The 18,527-nt window shown below is 48.9% G+C and overlaps 1 protein-coding gene and 1 long non-coding RNA gene across 7 annotated transcripts; one reads left to right on the top strand and one right to left on the bottom strand.

The window, feature by feature from the left end:
- Window positions 1–181: 181 nt before the first annotated feature.
- LOC103693111 (uncharacterized) lies at window positions 182–9,438 on the bottom strand. 3 transcript variants are annotated; one of them, XM_039082434.2, is made up of 7 exons: window positions 9,230–9,438; window positions 8,942–9,059; window positions 8,752–8,828; window positions 5,810–5,899; window positions 5,619–5,715; window positions 4,046–4,183; window positions 182–957 (listed from the first exon to the last, which is right to left on the bottom strand). In XM_039082434.2, the coding sequence occupies exons 1-6, from the start codon at window positions 9,436–9,438 to the stop codon at window positions 4,052–4,054; spliced, it is 723 nt and encodes a 240-aa protein (XP_038938362.1). In that variant the 3' UTR covers window positions 182–957; window positions 4,046–4,051. The 3 variants fall into 3 exon arrangements, with proteins under 3 accessions (XP_038938362.1, XP_038938361.1, XP_038938360.1); XM_039082433.2 differs by lacking the exon at window positions 4,046–4,183 and having other exon boundaries at window positions 9,275–9,438; XM_039082432.2 differs by lacking the exon at window positions 4,046–4,183.
- On the top strand, window positions 3,024–10,381 carry LOC103693112 (uncharacterized). 4 transcript variants are annotated; one of them, XR_593954.4, is made up of 4 exons: window positions 3,048–3,176; window positions 4,759–5,395; window positions 8,456–8,640; window positions 9,303–10,381. It is a non-coding gene; the product is annotated as an uncharacterized LOC103693112 (long non-coding RNA). The 4 variants fall into 4 exon arrangements; XR_010054198.1 differs by having other exon boundaries at window positions 3,024–3,176; window positions 5,121–5,395; window positions 8,456–10,381; XR_005488242.2 differs by lacking the exons at window positions 8,456–8,640; window positions 9,303–10,381 and having other exon boundaries at window positions 3,044–3,176; window positions 4,759–4,906; window positions 5,121–6,717.
- The last annotated feature ends 8,146 nt before the right edge of the window (window positions 10,382–18,527 follow it).

The following is an 18,527-nucleotide window of genomic DNA, read 5'->3' on the forward strand; positions in this document are numbered from 1 at the left end:
TGTTGTCTGGGAATGACCAGAAGTGGCGTGTGCACTGTGCACACACACACATACACACACACACACACACACACACACACACACACACATACACACACACACACACACACACACAGAATCTGGGGCATGGGAAAGGGCTTGTGTGTTGGCTGATGTGCATATCAGAAGAAAGATATGTACATTTTTTTGGATATGTACATTTTATTGTATGTCAATTTTGTCTCAGTTAAAATAACAAAACAGAGGCTGGGCATGGTGGCACACATTCCTACCCTCAGCTTGGGATGCAAAGACAGGTGGGTAGTTTCCATGCCAGCCAGAGCTACAAAACAACACACACACACACACACACACACACACACACACACACACACACACACAAAGTGGGGGGAGAAAGAAAGAAAGAAAGCAAACAAAACAAACAAAAGAAAACACCAGGAGGCTGCACTGGCAAGATGGCTCAGCAGATAAAAACTACAAGTTGTCCTCTGACCCTCACAGGGATGCTACAGCACACATAGGTTTGTGTACATGCACACATGGAGAGAATAAGTAAATAAAAGAGGCTGTCCTCAGAACAGCTCTTTCTTTGTCCAAGCAACTGCAGAGTACAGAAAGGCCTGCAGAGCCCGAGGGCCTGGCCGGGCCCTAACTGCTCGAGCGAATTGCTTCAGCCTAAGGAGCATCTATAAATTACTCTTGAAGTCTGTGCTGGCCCTGTTGCACTCTGGTCTCCTCTAAGTCTCTGCATTTATTTTAGGCCCTTCCCCTTCCATGGCTGAGTCCATCAGAAAAAATAAGCGTTCCCCTGGGTGACGTGTGACCCCAGTCACAGGGTAAGCTGTCTGGCCAACTTGGGCAGCTGACAGAGGAAGATATCCTGGAGGTCTGCACCACCAGTTGGATCTGGAAGGATGGATGCTCCCTGGCCAAGAGGAGGGAGGAGGGCCAGACAACCTGGAAAAAGAAAATTTCCCAGTGAGTGACACTCCAGGCCAGTCCTTCAGGAAACCCATGCTCTTCCCCAGGGCCAGCATTGCATTTGTGCTGATTCCCTTGGAACTTCCAGCCATAGGGAGCCAGACAGACGAGGGGCAAAGAGGAGGAGGACTAAGGAGATGGAACAAAGTCGAATCAGGAGGAAGGATGCTGAGGCGGGAGAAGAGAAAAGAAGGCGGACTTGAGACTTCTGATGCATTAACAATTGCATCTCTTTGCCGAGGGTTTGAAGCCTCTCACACCGCCCCACACTGTACACCATGGGTACCGGGGATCAATGTTGTAGGTGTGGATCTAGGTCAGGAGGACACCAGATGGGAGCTGTGGCTTCTTACACGGAGAGTGATGGGAACAGACAGTTTATAAGGGAAAAGAACACTTCTGTACAAGGGAAGATGGCAGAGGGAGCAATATTAGACCTCATGGCCATGAGAATCCCTAATGGGTCGTTTCCACGGTACCCACCATCTCCCACACTTGTCTGCCACAGGCTTTTCCTGTCCTAGTCTGTCTTTTACATGTAGCCCTGACTGGGAAGGGTCTCCAGACTTCTTGCCAACTGGCTTCCTTCATATGCTGTTGATCTGCCCTCTCTGTCTACTCTCCTCCACATCGAGACCCTCTTTAATACAGGAGGAAGCAGAGACTGGGGAGTCAGGGCATGCCCGAGTTCACTCAGCTAGTCAAAGAACAGAGGGGAAGGCACTCAGAGTCCCCATCTTCCAGCCCTGCTGAGTGTTTACATGGGACATGATTCAGCACAGCTCCAAAGCCCCAAGGACTGCTGCCTGCGAAGCATTCTATGCTCACTGGTGAGGAAACTGGGCCTCCCGCCCCTACCCTTTTAGGAAATGTAGATCTGCAGGAAACACTTGGCTTTGATGGGAAGGACTAATTAGAGGTCATTTTGATTAAAAAAAACAAAAAACAAAAAAACGGAGTCGGTGTATCTAATTCGGTTTGACCACAGTCGCTGGGCATTTGCACCAAGTCCAGGGCACTGGGAGTTGAGTTTGTTGGACACTGAACCATCTTTGGATTTTCTTGGCGTTGTTTTCTTTCTCTCTGGTTTTGTTTTGATTTTGTTGCTGTTCTTGTTGCTTTAAAAATATACACACTCCGGAGTCGGATACTTTTGACTTCTTTGATGCTTGGGAAGCCAACCATACACTCCTAAAGTTAGACAGAATGGAGTTGACCTTGGCAGAAATTAGACCACAGCCTCGGCGGTCTCTGGCCAGGGGCCTGGCCCACAGCTGGTGCGGTCAGCAGAGTGTCATTAAGTTCTCTGGAGAAAAGCAGAGCCCAGAGACCTGCTGCTTCCACCACCATTGGCATCCTGCCTCTGTGCAGGCAGGACCAAGTGCTAACGAGAGCTGAGGCTGTACTGCCGTGGCTTGGCAGTGGGGCCCACAAAATACCTCCAAAAGATGTCTCCCCTCCAGAACCCACACTATAATGACCCTTGCCAGTGAATTCCATTGGTTCCCTTACCTGCCTGTCAGTAAGGACTCTTCTGGTTTGGGCTTTGAGGATACACCTCTTTTGGTAATGCCTGTTTAATGAGCACAGGATCTCCAAAATCCATGCCAAGTGGTGAAAGGCATGGCAGCACACGCTTGTAATCCCAGCCCCGAGGAGACAGACAGACAGACAGACAGACAGACAGACAACAGTCAGACAGGGGGAGCCCAATCAGACAGGAGGATCCCAGGGGCTCACTGGCCTGGATTAGTGAGTTTCAGACTGTGAAAGACCCTGCATCAGTCGAAGGTGGAAGGTGGATATTATCCCCGAGAGGAGACCTGAAGTTGTCCTTCAGTATCTGGATGCATGCACACAGGTATGCCAACCATACCCACACACTCAAGCTTTAAATAAACAAAAGGACTCCTGATGGAAGCCTATCCAATCACAGCGCCACATTTAACCCAGCCTTGGTGATTGGGTCCGTCTTGGACACATGACCACAAGCAGGCCAATCACAAGTCTTCTGTCCTTCTGCTCTGAGTTTGTTAAAGAGACAGGGCTTCTATTCGCTGTTGTAGAAACAATCTGAAACTGTAGGCTGTGTTCAAGCAAGCTGAGGCAGCTTACTCCTAGTGGCTATCATGGCAGTGGTATAACCATTTTGGATTTTCTTCCTGGCATCTGTAACCAATAGCTGCAAGCCAAGGGTACGTCTCACTCAACTTTGTGTTTTAAGTGCCGGCAACAGAACAGGCTTGTTAAATAGATGTTTAAACGTCCTTAGAAGGGGGAGAGAGAGTTGGGGTAGCTGAGGAACAGGCAGTGCTAGACATGTGTCAAGCCTGAAGGCCATGCACTAAATATAACTTATTCAGTGAAATCTTCCTTCCCGACATTGTGGTGTCAGGACCTTGATTGCGATGATGGGTAAAATGAGGCACCGGGAGGCTGATGGCATGAGCTCACAGGCTCTGACACTTTGGAGGCTGCACATCTATGTATCTCCTCCTCAAGGTGACCTGCTTGCTAGTGTCAGGTCCTTGGGGGAAGAAGCCTGTAGCAATTACTGGAAGGAAGAGGTCTACAGCCAGACTTCTCGGCCTCCATAGTCCCCAGCCCCCCAAGCCCAGCACACACAGGTTCCTGCATTTCCCACCTTACATTCCAGCTGCTCAGTGGCACTAAGGTCAGGCCAACATGACCTTGCTGGGCCGAGCTGTGAGCTCTGAAATCCAGAAGCGGCATGGTAGAGCACGCTGGGGGCCTGAGAGATGATATGAGCTCAGGATCTGCATCTTCACTGAAACCTACATGATCCTGAGTGAGGGGCCTTAGCAGTCATTTCACCTCACCAATAGAACAAAGGGCTAGTATGCTTACTGTTGTGACTCCCATCTTGCTAACCATTCAGGAATGCCTTTCCTGTGGCCTGGATCACCCTCTACTCCCTCCTACATAGCCCTGGGGCAGCCTCCTGATGGGCACAAACCAACTCACTTGCCCAAATGCCTGGAACAAGAGCCTTCCTTATTTTGCAGCTGTGACACTGGAGGTCTAGAGAGGTAAAAAGACTCACCCAAGGTCACTCCAGGCCAGCTAGGAACTGAGCCAGAGCTTTTGATATCACTGAGTCAGCCTCCTTTTCCTCCAGATGTGCTGACTGGATCACATTAGTACATAGCAAGATGCCAAGCCAAATTATATGGATACCTAACTGGAAAACAAATCAATCACATCGATAGAGCTTGATGCAATAATAAAAAAAAAAACACTGAGATTATAATGTTATATAATAAGCTGTGTGACCTCAAGAACATTAATTAACCTCTCTGAGTTTGTCTCCTTATCTGCCACTTGTGCATGCTGGTGTGTGTGTGTGTGTGTGTGTGTGTGTGTGTGTGGTGTGTGCAAGATGTCAGTATGGGGTACCTTTCATTGATCTCTCCCTGCCTTTATCTTTTGAAACAGGGTCTCTCATTGAACCTGAATTTCATCAATTCAACCAGGTTGCTGGCCAACGAGCTTCAGGGCTATGCCTGTCTGCTTCCCTAGAACCCAGATTATAGATACATACTACCAAGTCTGGCTCTTTACATGGGTTCTGGGGATCTCACCCTTTCACCAATGAGCCATCTCTCCAGGCCCCTCTATGACACTTTTGAATGCTAATAACCCATAAGTTTATGTAGCTCATATGATACTAGAAAAATTCAAGCTATATAGAAATAGGCGTTCAATATGAGAAGCAACAAAAATATTCAGTACTGTCCTTAATTTATATAATTACAGGCCAAGTGCTGCTTCTGTGAAGGCTTGCCTGCTGGGCACAATGGGAGAGGGGAGGCCTCCTGGAAGGCAATACTAAATCTGTCTAAAAGGATGCAGGCAGGAGAGAATGCCACTGCGCTACAAACAAGAGAGGGTGAAGAAGGACAAGGTGAGGGGGACAGAGCAACCTGGAGAAACCCCGAGGCGAGCTATGGAGGAGGCAGAGATCAGCTTGAAGGCTGCTCGGGCCATCGAGTGACAGAGGCCTTGCTCTACAAAGGGTGCCCGAGAATCTCTTGCTGAAGGCAGCTCTCTCTATACTCAGGAGTTCTGAGAGGCAGAGATGTGGTAGGCAAAGGCTTTGAAATGCTCTCTTTTCTTAGATCCAATCGACTCTTCTTGGAGAATCTCGGGCTTTGGAGCAAGGAAAGAGTCAAGTTCACTGAATCGGGTGCTGCATTCACTCACACAATGTAAAAGCCGAAGAACAGCCCTGAATCACAGCGGGATGTGGAGCTCCTGATGACCTCAGAGTTTGTATTACTCTGTTCTCATTTCATTTCGCCCTCCTTCCCAAGCATCCTTTCCTGACGGGAGCCTCGAGCCAGATGGTACCCAAGAAGCTCCTGACTTAGACTTGCCACTTAAGGCCAAAAGGGTGAGTTCTCTGCACTGCTGTCTCCTGCAACCTCATGGGTCGATGCTCATTGGCTCAGACTTGATCACGTTCCCATCTTTGAACCAATTACCAAGGCCCGAGGCTACACAAAATACTCCTAATTGGGCCAAGCCAAGGCCGTGCACCCATCTTTAAAAGTAGCAAATGGGTCTTACCCTGAAAGGAACCATGGAAACAGACACAAAACAGGGATGCCGCTTACCAGAGAAAAGGCCCGGATGCTTAGGCACTTGCACTCGGCCCCCATTAGCAGATAAGGAAGCAGGTTCACACTGGTTGACATCCTTTCCAAGACCTCACTGGGATAGAAATAGAAAACCCATCTTCAAGGCAGGTGCAATGGGTGATCTTAATCTCCCCATGATGGAATTTAGAGTCACCATGGAAACAAACCTCTGGCGATAGCTGTCAAGGAGTCTCTGGATTCTAGAAAGCCCCGCTCTGAATGTGGGCGGCACCATTCCTGTGGGCTGGGACCCTGGGCTGAATTAAAAGGAGAAAATGAATTGAGTACCCGTACTCTTCTCCCTTGGTCTCCAGACTGTGGTTGCTATGTGGCCAGCTGCCTCAAGTACCCAGGGCCATGCCTTCCCATGCGAGGCGGACTGCATGAGCTGTGAGCCGCAGCAAACCTTCCGGTCCTTAAGCTGCTCTTGTAAAGTACTTATCACAGTCACACGGAACATACCAAGCCATGAGCCCAGCTTCCTCGTTTTGTGTTGAGCATTGTGAAACTCCAACGCAAAGCCGTTGAACACCCCCATAACCACCCCCTCCCCAAGAGATCAGAAGCCTGAGGTGCAGGGCACTGGACAGACAGCCTTAGGGAAGTTTTCATCTTTCTTCAATTAATACTTCTTGGAGAGTCTCGGCAGCAGGGCAGGAATTTGTTAAATTACATAAACATCATTGTGACCCGTAAAATTCAATGAATCTCGGCCTGTTTACCCGCGGCTGGCTTTAATGTTTGCACAGTGTAATTTAATGTGTCAATTTGCTCTCAAATAAAAAACATCTGGCCCTCTGACATGCCAAAGAAACTGGAGAGCTGATGTTCAAAATCGGTGCAAAGCTCCAATCCGGGACGATGCGATGCGGAGGAAGGGAAGGCACGAGGCTGGGGAAGGGAGGCCCTGTGTCAGTCCCATCTATTCCTGGACTCATGACAAACCTCTGTTTGCAAGTCTGGAAGATGCAGTAGATTTCATCCTAATTAGAATTAAGAAAAGCCAGGGAGAACACATACCATCTTTAGCTGGCACCCGTTGTGCAATTAAATTTCCTGCGGCCGTCCCTGCCAATATTGACGTTCATATGATTGGATTTTTAACAATCTTATTATTTTGTAATTGAGAGGGGCAAGAAGAAATGACACTCTTCTGTAGCGATGAGCTTCACTGCAGCTGAGGCGCTGTTCTCTGCACTGGCGGTGTCTGCCTGGCCTGAGCTCCCTTCCCTGTGGGTTCCAGGTTGGAACCCGAGGAGGGGACTCCGAGCCAGCGCTGTCCAGTGAGGTCATCCCTTCCGCACAGCTTGGTTCTGCTCCACCAGATCCACACACACTGCTCATGCTACAGGCAGAGGCAGGCTTGGCAAGGCAGGGTTGAGTTGGAGGCCTGACCTACAAAGGAACAGCTCAGGGAACCGGGTCGTCCTCTGAGTGACAAGTGGGGTCCGAGACCTTGGATGACGCTCCTCCAGGAGTTGGGCACTCCAGGACTCTGCCGGGGAATTCTTCCCTGAGATATGAAACTAGAGGGCCACCTTTGTCACTTCCATTTTCTTTCCCAGTATCTCAGGGTGGGTTGGGTTGAGGAGAACCAGGATGGTTTCCACTCCCCTATTTCTCACCCCTATAAACACTTGAGACATCCTGACAAAAAAGGGCCCGGCCTGGAGCCCTGGCAGACACCCTACTGGAAAGAGCCCGAGTCTGTTCTGGCGGTGGAAGGACGAGGTCACCATGAGTTCAGCCTTGCCTGAATGAGCTGAAGGCAGAGAGTCCTCCTTAAGGGAGTCTGCAAGAACTGCTTGGGCTAAAGCAGCAGGCAGACTTTCCTCTGAGCTGTCAGAAGGGATTAGGCGGGTTGCTCTGTAAACACTGCCGGTCCTCCTGCCCCCTCCAGGACAGCCAAGCCTCTTCCTTCAGATCCTCCTCGGGACACTGGACTCACACCAGTCAAGTCCTTGACATTTCAGCAAGGCTAGGGGAAATCTGTGTTTTCCGTGATTGAGCCCTGGGTAATTACACATTTTCCTAAGTGATTGCTGTTTTCCAAACCCAAAACGTTTTTTGGGAGGGGGTAAGAAAATGAGCTGTCTGTCCAATATGTGAGAAAGGCAAGACTGGTGGAGAAACTGAGAGCAGAGAGAGTGAGAGAGGGGGTGTGGGGGATGGGGGAGGCGGGAGAGAGAGATAGAAACAGAGACAGCGACAGAGACAGAGCTCACGTGCACACAGTGAGTTGACATCAGTTCTTAGTCACTCACTCTACACCCGACTTTAAATTATTTTATTTTAATATCATTTTGGTGTTCTTCTGTTTTGTTGTTTGTTTTTTGAGACATCGTCTGGCTGTGTAGTTTTGTCTTGCTTGGAACACAATATATAGACCAGGTCACCACTGGCTTTGAACTCACAGAGATCCACTTGCCTCTGCCTCCTGAGTACTAGGATCAAACACAAGCACCACCACAGATGACTTCTACCTTAGGTTTTGAGACAGGGTCTCACTGAACTGGGAGCTCAGGGACTTGGATGGATCAGCAGTCCAGTGGGCCAGTTTCCCAGTGCTGGGATAACTGGTGTGCCACCATGTCTGCTTGTTATGTGGATGCTGGGGACCTGAACTCATGCTCTTCTGTACACAGGACCAGTACTCACCAACTGAGTCACCTCTCCTAGGCCAGCAGTGGAGCCTTGGAGGTGGAGAAAACTCCACCCTAGTCAGAGCCTCAGGTTGGCCCCCTGAGACCACCAGACAGCGACCCTGAGTAACCCCTCAATTACTCCAGTTTTCTCCCCTCCGTTTCTGCCAGGTGCCAGACACTGGGGTGGCCACCAAGGACAGAACTGTGGAGCTAAGAAATCTAGTCAGATGTTATCATCATGAAGGCTGCTCACTTCAACAAAACATGCTGAAACAATTGTCACTTGGTTCGAAGGGTAGAGAAGAAACCAAGAAAATAACGGGAAGCTCTGAGGAGGACAAGGCTTCACAGAGGTGACTCAGGGTCCCCAGGGACAAATAGAAGTTGGCTAGCCTCATAGAATCACAACAGAAACCCTGGTCTTGTACCAAGGGCCCCATAGCAATCCAGTGTCTAAAACTTACCACAGCTCTGTGAGGTAATATTTGTCTTCAGATACTGGAGCTAGAGTGCAGAGACAGAGCACTCTGGCCCAAGGAAACTGTGTGGGGGAAAAAAAGACACACCACTGAGTATAGAAGGCATTCACTAGGGAGGGAGGAGAGGGAGGTGTCAGGGATGGGTGAGGAGTGGAAGAAACAAGAGGCACTTAACTAGCAACATTCTGTGGAACCTAGAGAGATGGCTCAGTCTTCCAGAGGACCTGAGTGCAGTTCCTAGCACCCTTCTCCCATAACCGCAGCTCCAAAGGGTGCCTTGTGACCTCCTGCACCTGTATGCATGTAACATCCCCGACACACATATTAAACATTGAAAATAATTTTTTAAAGTAAAACAAAGCATACTGTATCCCTCAGGGAAAATAGAGTCCCTTCCAACTTCCCACTCCCCACTGTGTCATCTCCCCACTCTGCAGGTCCTGGGGTCACCCACAAGACTCACCAGTAGGACCTCCTATTCTCCCCGCCCCATAGGTAGACAACTTGCCAAACTAAGGGTTGTCGCTTCCCTGCAGGAAGGAGGAGATGACTTCCAAGTCCCCTTCCCTTCACCTCAGAAAACCCGAGGACAGAAAGAGACCCTACAGCTGGACCTCCTCCTTCGGGGTGGGGATGGGGGAGACAGAACTCTGCTCTGACATCTGTGGCCATGGAGGGGGAAGTCCTTGTCTGCCTGGCTTCTGCTTTCTTAAATAATGACTATTTGTGTCTTTTTCCCCTCAACAGTCCTCCTTACACACACACACACACACACACACACACACACACACACACAGAGAGAGAGAGAGAGAGAGAAAGAGAGAGAGAGAGAGAGAGAGAGGGAGGGAGGGAGGGAGGGAGAGAGAGAGAGAGAGAGAGAGAGAGAGAGAGAGCAGCTAGTGTCCACTCCAAACATAGATGACAAGAGGTCTCAGCAAAGCAGCCTAAAGAGACACTGAACAAACTGTTTCCTGGACAGGCTTGTCATCGTGACCCTTGTAAGCCAAGAGCTCACTGTATAACTTGGGAATGTACAAATATTTACAGTTGTAGGGAAGGGAGCCAACATCTGCTAGAGGGTCCCAGCATGGGAAAGGAGCTGAGGTCTACCTAGCCAGTCGTCCTCACCATTCCAATGCCCTCACAGGATCCCCTTCCCTGTCACCAGTCACCCTGTCTCTCTGCCCCTAGCTTTGAGTCTCTGCAGCCTCAGAGCAGTGGATGTTCTTTCTCACAACAACCTTGGAAAGCCTCTGCCTCTGCTGTTCTTGGGCCCCTTGCCTCTGCAGGCGTCTTCCCTTGATATGCAGCCTAGCTGGTCACTGTCCATCTCAAACAATGACTTGCAAACCAGTTCCCATTCTACAGCCGAGCGGCTTGTCATGCTCCGACCCCTGTGCCCATCATTCCTGGTCTCTGAGACACAGCTTGCTCTCCATGCAGAGTGAGAGGGTGGGAACAAACCTGTCCACGATGCCTGAGCACTGTTCTAGCTCTCTGAAACCAGCAGGTTCAGAACAACCCCAGGGAGAGGACATTCTTCTCCGAAATTGATTTGGGAACTTGATCTTCTGGCCTAGAGTTGAACAGAAATAAAAGCAGGTGGGTCTCTGGTCCCAGTGACTCTTATTTTGTATTCTGTCCCCTTATTGACTTGGTATTAGGAGAACTAGTTTCAAAGCTATTTCTTGTGTAATGAACTTCTCTAAGCCTAAGGTGACTACCTGGTCCCAGTTTGCTAGACCTGGTGATGGTGGTGGTGGTGATGGTGGTGATGGGGTGTGTGTGTGTGTGTGTGTGTGTGTGTGTGTGGTGTAGAGGACATCCTCGGGTGTCATTTCTCAGGCGCCATCCACCTTGTTTTTTGAGTCAGGGTCTTTTGCAGGCCTGAAACTAACCGACTAAGCTAGGCGGGCTGCCCAGCAGGCCCAGGGGATCTATGTGCTTGTCTCCACTTCCTCAGTACCAGGACCATAGACGGCCCACAGGAGAGTGAACTAAGGTTCTCATGCTTGCATAGCAAACACAGACTCAGTCAGCTCCTCAGCCTCCAAACCAACTTGGAGGGTTTGGAGTTTGTTTTTATGTTATTTGGGGAGTTGTTTTGGGGTTTGGTTTTTGGCTTTTCACAGAGGTAAGACCTGTGTCCCCAGAGACCACTCAATTATGGACAAACGGGTCCAGTTGGTCACCCTTTAAAACTAATTTCCTCACTATGAAATGAGAATAATAGTGGGATTTTTTTTTTGAAGTTTCTCTGAGACGATACCCAAAACTTGCCAAGATGCTGGCATACATACATACATACATACATACATACATACATACACACACATATGTGTACATGTGTGTATATATAGGCACTTCACTTATATTTTATTAAATTGAAAACCTAATTTATGTAGCAAGTTAGAAAGACGCAGAAGTGGGGGGGGGATAAGAAGTGGGCTTGAGTAGTTTGAGTGGGCGAAAGACGTTGAAGAACATTAAGAGATCCCTGGCAAAGGGTCTCAAGGCTGTCTAGTGTGAGTTCCCCATTGAGATTCAGTTAGGCGCTCCAGGTGAGACTTCTTTAGCAGGGTTAGGGCTAATCCTATGCACTCTTACATCTGAGGAAGCAGAGTGGATGAAACTCCCCCTGAGTAGAGCCACAGGAAATGACTTAGAGCCCTGTGTCTTAGTCTTATGGGTTAGCACCTGTCCACACTGTGGAGTTGGCTTTTGGCCAGGAGACAGGACAAAGGGGGCACAGACAAGAGACTCCCATGAGAGCCTGAGTCTGCAGTTCACCCACTATGACTGCAGACGCTTTGTCTTCACACATCCGGTCCGGTCACCGCATCTGTAAAATGGGGAAGAGAAAGCAGACAAGGTGTCTAACAAACAGTCAGCAAGACAGCAAGGAGGTCAAGAGCTTGTCTCCACCACCCTCTAAACCAGTGGCCTTGGGGGCTGTTACTGTACCCTGTGCCTTGGCCCATGACCTCACAGGATGATGACAGTGTGACCTAAGGGGCTTCTTAGTGCATGGTAAGTTCTCAGTAAGTATCACTCATATTGACCCCCCTTACACACACACACACACACACACACACACACACACACACACACACACACACTGGGCCTAACGTGATGGTAAACCACGGCATCTCTCCCTCTCTACGTCACCAAGGGTTAGTGAATAATGATCATTTATTAGGGTGTTTGGTTAGGTTCCTTTCCCTCCTGAGTCTACCCTATCATTCAGCTGGCTCATGTCGAACTTGAGGCAGACTTTAGAACCTCTTGATCTTTTTTATGAGAGCTGTAGGCAAGCCAGGTCTCCCTCGCACTGCCCTTGTGCAATTCCGTTTTGGAAACTGTGTTCGAGACATTAGATTTATTGATGCTGAGTTTCATCTGCTTGCTTTTGACCCAGCATTCTCCACTGTCGAGATCATCCCGGACTCTAAATCTGTCAGCTCCTCCAGCTTTGAGTCATCTGCAAATTTGATGCACATGTTCCCCACATCTTCATCCAAACTCAGCCTGAAACAACTATTTTATAGGTAAAAATAGACACAGAGACACAGGACACTCTGCAGATCAGAGGGACCCGCACTCAAGGCTGAGCGGTGGGGAAACTCATCATGTGGAAGCAGGGGCTTATGACCCCAGATCAGATGTAAGACTTTTCCATACGCATGCCGCTTACATATGCTTGTCTCTTCTCCCCTGATTCCAGAATGTTCTCAGTGATGACAAGGAGAGTTCACTTCAAGGCCACCTATGGCCACTTCCAACTTCTAAACCTGAGTCCACCCGGATGGTTTGCGTCTGTTGGCAGCAGAGGCAGCCCCCAAAGCCAAGGCCTGCACTCCCCTACCCCACTACTTCTCTAGCCAAAGATACCTGCTACTCATCCAAGAGCTGAATCTTTACTGGCTCAGGGAGGTGCAGGCCGTGGTGATTTACTATGCTGCCGACTCAGGGGTTCATGAGTCTGAGCCACACCAACCAGAGCTGTGTTGGATCTGCTCTAGGCCACCAGTAGCTGCCCACAGTTGTGAGCACAGCCAACCCAGGTCCTGAGGGCATCTTGTGTTACAGAACAGGATGGCCTGCAGGGCTTACTGACAAGAATGCAAGTCAGCATTATGGAAAGGACCTTTGGCAAAATAGTAGGAAAAAAAATTTCTATAAGGAATTTCCATAGAGTATGGTTCAAAAACAATTCTATTCAGGAACAAATTCTATTTCTCCAGATAGCGTGGCCCCTGCTTATGTAGCTTCTCCAAGCCTCATGCCCACCTTCGGCCTCCATACTGTATCAGACAACTGGTCAGATGTCCCCTACCCCAGGACAGTCTTGTGGCCCTTGGAGACATGACCTTCTCTTTTGCTTTTGTTTTTCATGAGTCAGTGTGTAGTCTGTGTGCATGGGTATATGTGTTCGCATATGTGTGGGCACATGTATGTGCTGTGCGTGGAGGCCTAGCGGTTGATCTCCTGAGGCTTCTACACATTGTTCTGACCTTTACTCATTGAGGAGAGACTGCCAATATGGCTAGCCTGGCCAGTCAGTTTATTCCAAGGATCCCATCTGTCTTCCAAGCACTGGAGTTACAAGAGTGCCACCATGCTCACCTGGCATTTATGTAGGTTCTGGGGACTTGAACTCTGGTCCTCACACTGGCTGCTTATGCAGCAAGTGCCTTAGCTGTTGAGCCATCTTCCTGGCCTACGGACCTCCCCCTCCCTTTGTAGGGAAAAGAATGCTGAAGATGATGATGGAGAGAGATGGTACCCATGACAGACTGCTGAGTCAGCCATTGTGTTGGACCGTCCGCGGGAAGCAGATGTTTTGTTATTCCCCTTTTACTGAGGAATAAACTGAAGCCCACTGAGATGACTCTTGACTGGGACTGAGACCTGGAATTGGAAGCCCAGTCTCTGCCCATGACATTGCAGACATCTGCATTAACCTCCAGGTAGCTTTCTCATGACACAAGCAGACTCTTGGGGCGAGTGGGAAGATGTTCACAAGCCCCCGTGTGTCACCAAGACCTGTGCTATGTATGGCCAGAATTCAGGGCTCAGTGGAAAAGGTGACTTAGCCTTTTGGTGCATATGGCATCAATTCTTTGTCCCTGAATAATGGCCCTCTAATTAGGAGCAAGCCCCAAGATGGATAGGAGAAGAAGCTTTCTTGATTGCATGAGGAAGAGGTAGACAGTGGTACCAAGGAGAGGGCCCAGTCACTGTGCTGGCTAAGCACATGGGTTCTATACAGAGACTCCGGGTAGGTTCCCAGGACTCCTGCTTTCTTAGTTCTGTGAATTCGGATGGCCACTTCCGCATTTGTAAATGAGTATTATTCACTGAGCTTCACATGTGTGGGTACATGTGCATGAGGAGGCCAGATACTGAAGTCAGATATTGCCCTCATGTGTTCTCTACCTTAATTCTTTAGACAGAGTCTCCCACTGAATCCGGAGCACACTGATTTGGCTTGAGTAGCTAACCGGGGTGTTCAGGGGTCCTCCTGTCTCCATTGGGTATATGCTATCAAATCTTGCTTTTTTCATGTGGGTTCAAACTCTAGTCTTCATGCTCACATAATAAGTATTTTATCGCCTGAGCCATCTCTATGGAGCCCAGTATTGATTTAAAAAGTAGATTTATTCATTTTATAATATGTGTATGCGTGTCTTGTCTGCATGTGTGTCTGTGCACCATGTTCTGTGTCTAGTCTACATTGGAGTCTAAAGAGGTTCTGGGTCCCATGGGATCGGGAGTTATGGGTGTTTGTGAGCTGTCATGAAGGTGCTGAGATCTAAACCCAGATCCTGCACAAAAGCAGTAAGCACTCTTAATTGCTGGGACATCTCCTCAGCACCCACAGTATGTATCCTAATGTTACCCCAAGCTCATGTGGTAAAGGCTTGGTCCTCGGTGCCACAGAATTGGAGGTGACTGGATGACAAGGGCTTTGAACTCATGGAGGGACAGATCTGTTAACGGATTCTTGTGGACTTTAAGGAAGGGGATTTGTTATGCAAACGCGAGCATCCTCTTTTCCTGCTGCATGGCTGCCACGAAGTGAGTAGCTCTCCTTCACCCAGGAAATCTGTCCGAATGCTCTGTCCCACCACAGATCCAGAAGAAGGTTGCCAAGTGATCAAGGGCTGAGCCCCTTGAGATTGGGACCAAAATCTTTCCTCCTCTACAGTGCTTGCTTGCAGATGTCTGCTTCCATGGCAGTAGACAGCCAACACATGGGTAATAACTGTGCCTTATTGAAACATGGGAACGTAAGATAGAGCTTCACAGGGCCACATCTGTTAGCACATCTGTAGGTTAGGCAGTAACCTACTTCAGCTCTTCCTGACATCACCTATCTCACCACATCAAGCGATGCCCTCCCCTCAGACCCTTTTCCATGAATTGCCCTTCCTGTGTCAAGACAATGACTGCTCCACTTCTATGGCCTGGAAAAATCATTTGCCCAGGAGGCACTGAGCTGAGCCAGGCCTTGACCACCCGGTGATACCACAATGACTTCCCGTCCCCACACACTGCCACTATGAGTCTCACCTGAGCCCAGGTCTGTATTTCCAGCATTTGCCAATCAATGACCTCCATCACTAAGTCCTGTGACAATCTTCAGGTTCCGATTGATTAGGGGGCTAAGGAGACTATGCTCTCCGCTTTAACAATCTTCCAGATATCTAAGTTGCTAGTCTGTCCTTTGTCAAACTGATGCAGTCTAGACTCTAGACCCCAGGGTCATCTGGGAGAAAAGCCTAGATTGAGTGATTGCCTGGATCAGACTGAGCTGTGGACATGTCTGGGGGGAATTGTCTTACATTTGTTTTTGTGGACAGGTCCAGACCACTGTGGGCAGCATCATTCCTGGCGTGTGGCCCTGGGCTCTACAAGAAAGCCAGTTATGCGTGAGCCCATGGGCAAGCCTGCAAGTGCTGTTCCTCCACGGCTAGTGCTTCTTATTCCTGCTTTGAGTTCCTGCTCTGACATCCCTCGGCGCATATATAAATAAATAAACAAACAGATAAGTAAACCTTTCTTCCCCTGAGTTGCATTTAGTTGTGGCACTTGTCACAGTAACACAAAGAGATTACACAATGGTTCTGAGGGCCTTGCTTTGGTCAAAGTTTTCCCTTTGGTTCACCAGGGACCCTTGAGCAAATTTGGAAAAAGATCAACCAACGCTGGGAACCCTGAGACTGGAAACACGAGAGTCCCTTCAAATTGGCTTAAAGGGATCTTTGTATTGGAGGGTCTGTGGCCCCGTGTCTCTGGAGGGGCTCCTTCAGGAGCCATTCTAAAGGGAGATGGGATTCCAGGCTCCCCCACCCCCACCCCCAGCAGGGCATCTAGGCCAGGACCACCTTTTGCTTATCTTCTTCCTTGCTTCCTCTGGCTGTGCCTGTCAGAGCCTAACAGTTAGACTAAGCATTATTGCTCCCTACGCCCAGCCTGTACTACGCTCGCTCGGGGCAACTCGAGGACAGCCTGTGGAGAGAGAGCTGACATTTGTCTTAATTGGAGTTACCCATGTAAGTCCTGCCATCCCCTCCCGGAGCGCTCAGCCTTTGATAGGTGAGGGGCTCTGAACAGAGGGGGGCTCCTCATCTCCCTGGGAATACACCAGCGTTATTAGTGCAGGTGCTGGACGGGGATGTTCTGACTCGTCAGCAGGGAGAGCGAGCTGGAGGCAAATTTGAAAGAAAGAAGAAAGAAAGAAAAAGAGCAGAGATGGCAACTACAGCAGGAAAGGATGCTCTTTGGAATTCTCTCACAACCTCCAGGGCACATGCTACCCAGTCCAGCCCAGGAGTCTTTCTACCCCACAGGTCTTCAAACTCCTCTAGAGAAGTTCTTTAAATGACAGATAATTTGGTCCTTACCACTAGGGACATTTATTTCATTGGTCCAGGAGTATCCTGTGGACAGTAAAGTTTGAAAGTCTCCCAGTGAGTCTAACGTTCAGTGGGGCCAGAGGACGTCTGCTTCCATCTCGACAGCAGCAGGACTCTGATTGGTGCAGGACCATCCAAACCCGAGGAAACATCCTCTGCTGCCTCAGGATAGCTTTTACAGTTCACTGTGCTCAATAGCACAGTTCGACAACTTTTACAGTTCTACTGGCCCCGGCACATCTGCGTCAATGGAGGAGAACAAGCAACCCCACCACACACACACATGTACACATCCACACACATGCACAAACACAGACAAACATACATACATACACACACAAACACAAACACACAAGCACACATACAAATACTCTAATACATACACACTAATATATACATATATATGTACATACATACATACATACACAAAAATATACACACATACACAAGTATACACAAACACACACATACATACACACACAAACATACCTACACACACATACACACACAAACACAAACATATACACACACACAAACACACATACATACATGTACAAACACACCTACACACACACATACACACATATACACACATACCACCACCACCACAGCCAATGAATGTGGATTGGTTGGAGAAGACACACATGAGTGTAAGGAGTCCATTCTATTTCTTCACACTTAAGCCTCAAGCGAGCAAGGATGTGGGGTGCTAAACAGCCATTAACTGGTTCACTCGGTCACATAAGCAGCATTTATTGAGCACCTAGCGTGAGCAGAGCTGAGGGAGACTGAATGGGTATGTGAGATGGACTCTGTCCTTCTCTCAGTAGTGCCCAGGAAGATAAGGCCAGAGCAACAAACCCTGTGGGGTAGGAAAATTAATGTACCCTACGGCAAGGTGCCTGGCAGTGTCCCAGTCCACTGAGGAGTGCTCTGTCACCAGGTGTTGGCAACAGCCCTACGGAAGAGGTGGCATTATTCCCAATGCACAGGGGAAGAAACCAAGCCTCAGAGCAGCCACCGCTAGTGGGTGTTAAAAGCTTAGCTCCAAAGGAGGAATCAGAAGAGCTGGGGGAGGGGCTGGGGTGGCGTCTGTTAGTGGAGTCTGAGAGAGAGCTTGGAGGTCCCAGGACCACCACATAAGCTCACCACCACTGGACATGTGTCCTCCTTTGCTTTCTGTTGCTGTTATAAAAACACTGACCAGAAGCAGCCCAGGGAGGAAAGGGCTAATTTTTCTTACCCGTTAAGTTCTATTGTTGAGGAAAGTCAGGGCGGGAACTCAACAGGCCAGGAGGCTGAAGCAGGAACCATGGAGATGTGCTGCTTGCTCAACTTGTTCCTAGCTCATGTTCAGTCTGCTTTCATGATGTTATGAGTGTTAGCCTTTGACAGCTGACCTGTCTCTCCAGCCCATTGGTGGCCTTTGTGTTCAGCCTAGGTCTATTTGCCTCCTACATCAATTAGCAACCAATAAAATATCCTGCAGACCAGCCCACAAGCAATCTTCAAAGGAGGCAATTCTTCAAAGGAGGATCCCCCTTTTCCAGCTCGGCATCACATTGGCAATCAAGGTTAACCATTGTCACTGACTCTCAGAGGAGCCATCCCAGTAGGGGAGCATATTCCAGGAAAGGTTGAGGTGGAAAAGCACTGGTTCTCAACCTTCCGAATGCTGCGAGCCTTTAATACAGTTCCTCAGGTTGCAGGACCTCCCCATCATAAAATATTTTTGTTTTTTAATCATAATGTAAATATTGATATGCAGAATATCTGGTATGTGATTCCCCAAAGGATTCATGAGTACACAGGTTAAGAACCAGTGGTCCAGACAATTCT

Source organism: Rattus norvegicus, chromosome 8 (assembly GCF_036323735.1).
Source record: "Rattus norvegicus strain BN/NHsdMcwi chromosome 8, GRCr8, whole genome shotgun sequence".
Taxonomy (NCBI): Eukaryota; Metazoa; Chordata; class Mammalia; order Rodentia; family Muridae; genus Rattus; species Rattus norvegicus.

Coding starts and splice junctions, on each gene's coding strand:
- LOC103693111 (XM_039082432.2), bottom strand. CDS start 9,438: ATGGCCACAGATGTCAGAGCAGAGTTCTGTCTCCCCCATCCCCACCCC. Junction 8,829..8,941: donor GGTTCCACAGAATGTTGCTA/GTTAAGTGCCTC, acceptor TCCCCCACACAG/TTTCCTTGGGCCAGAGTGCT. Junction 958..5,618: donor GCATCCGGGCCTTTTCTCTG/GTAAGCGGCATC, acceptor TTCTTTTTCCAG/GTTGTCTGGCCCTCCTCCCT.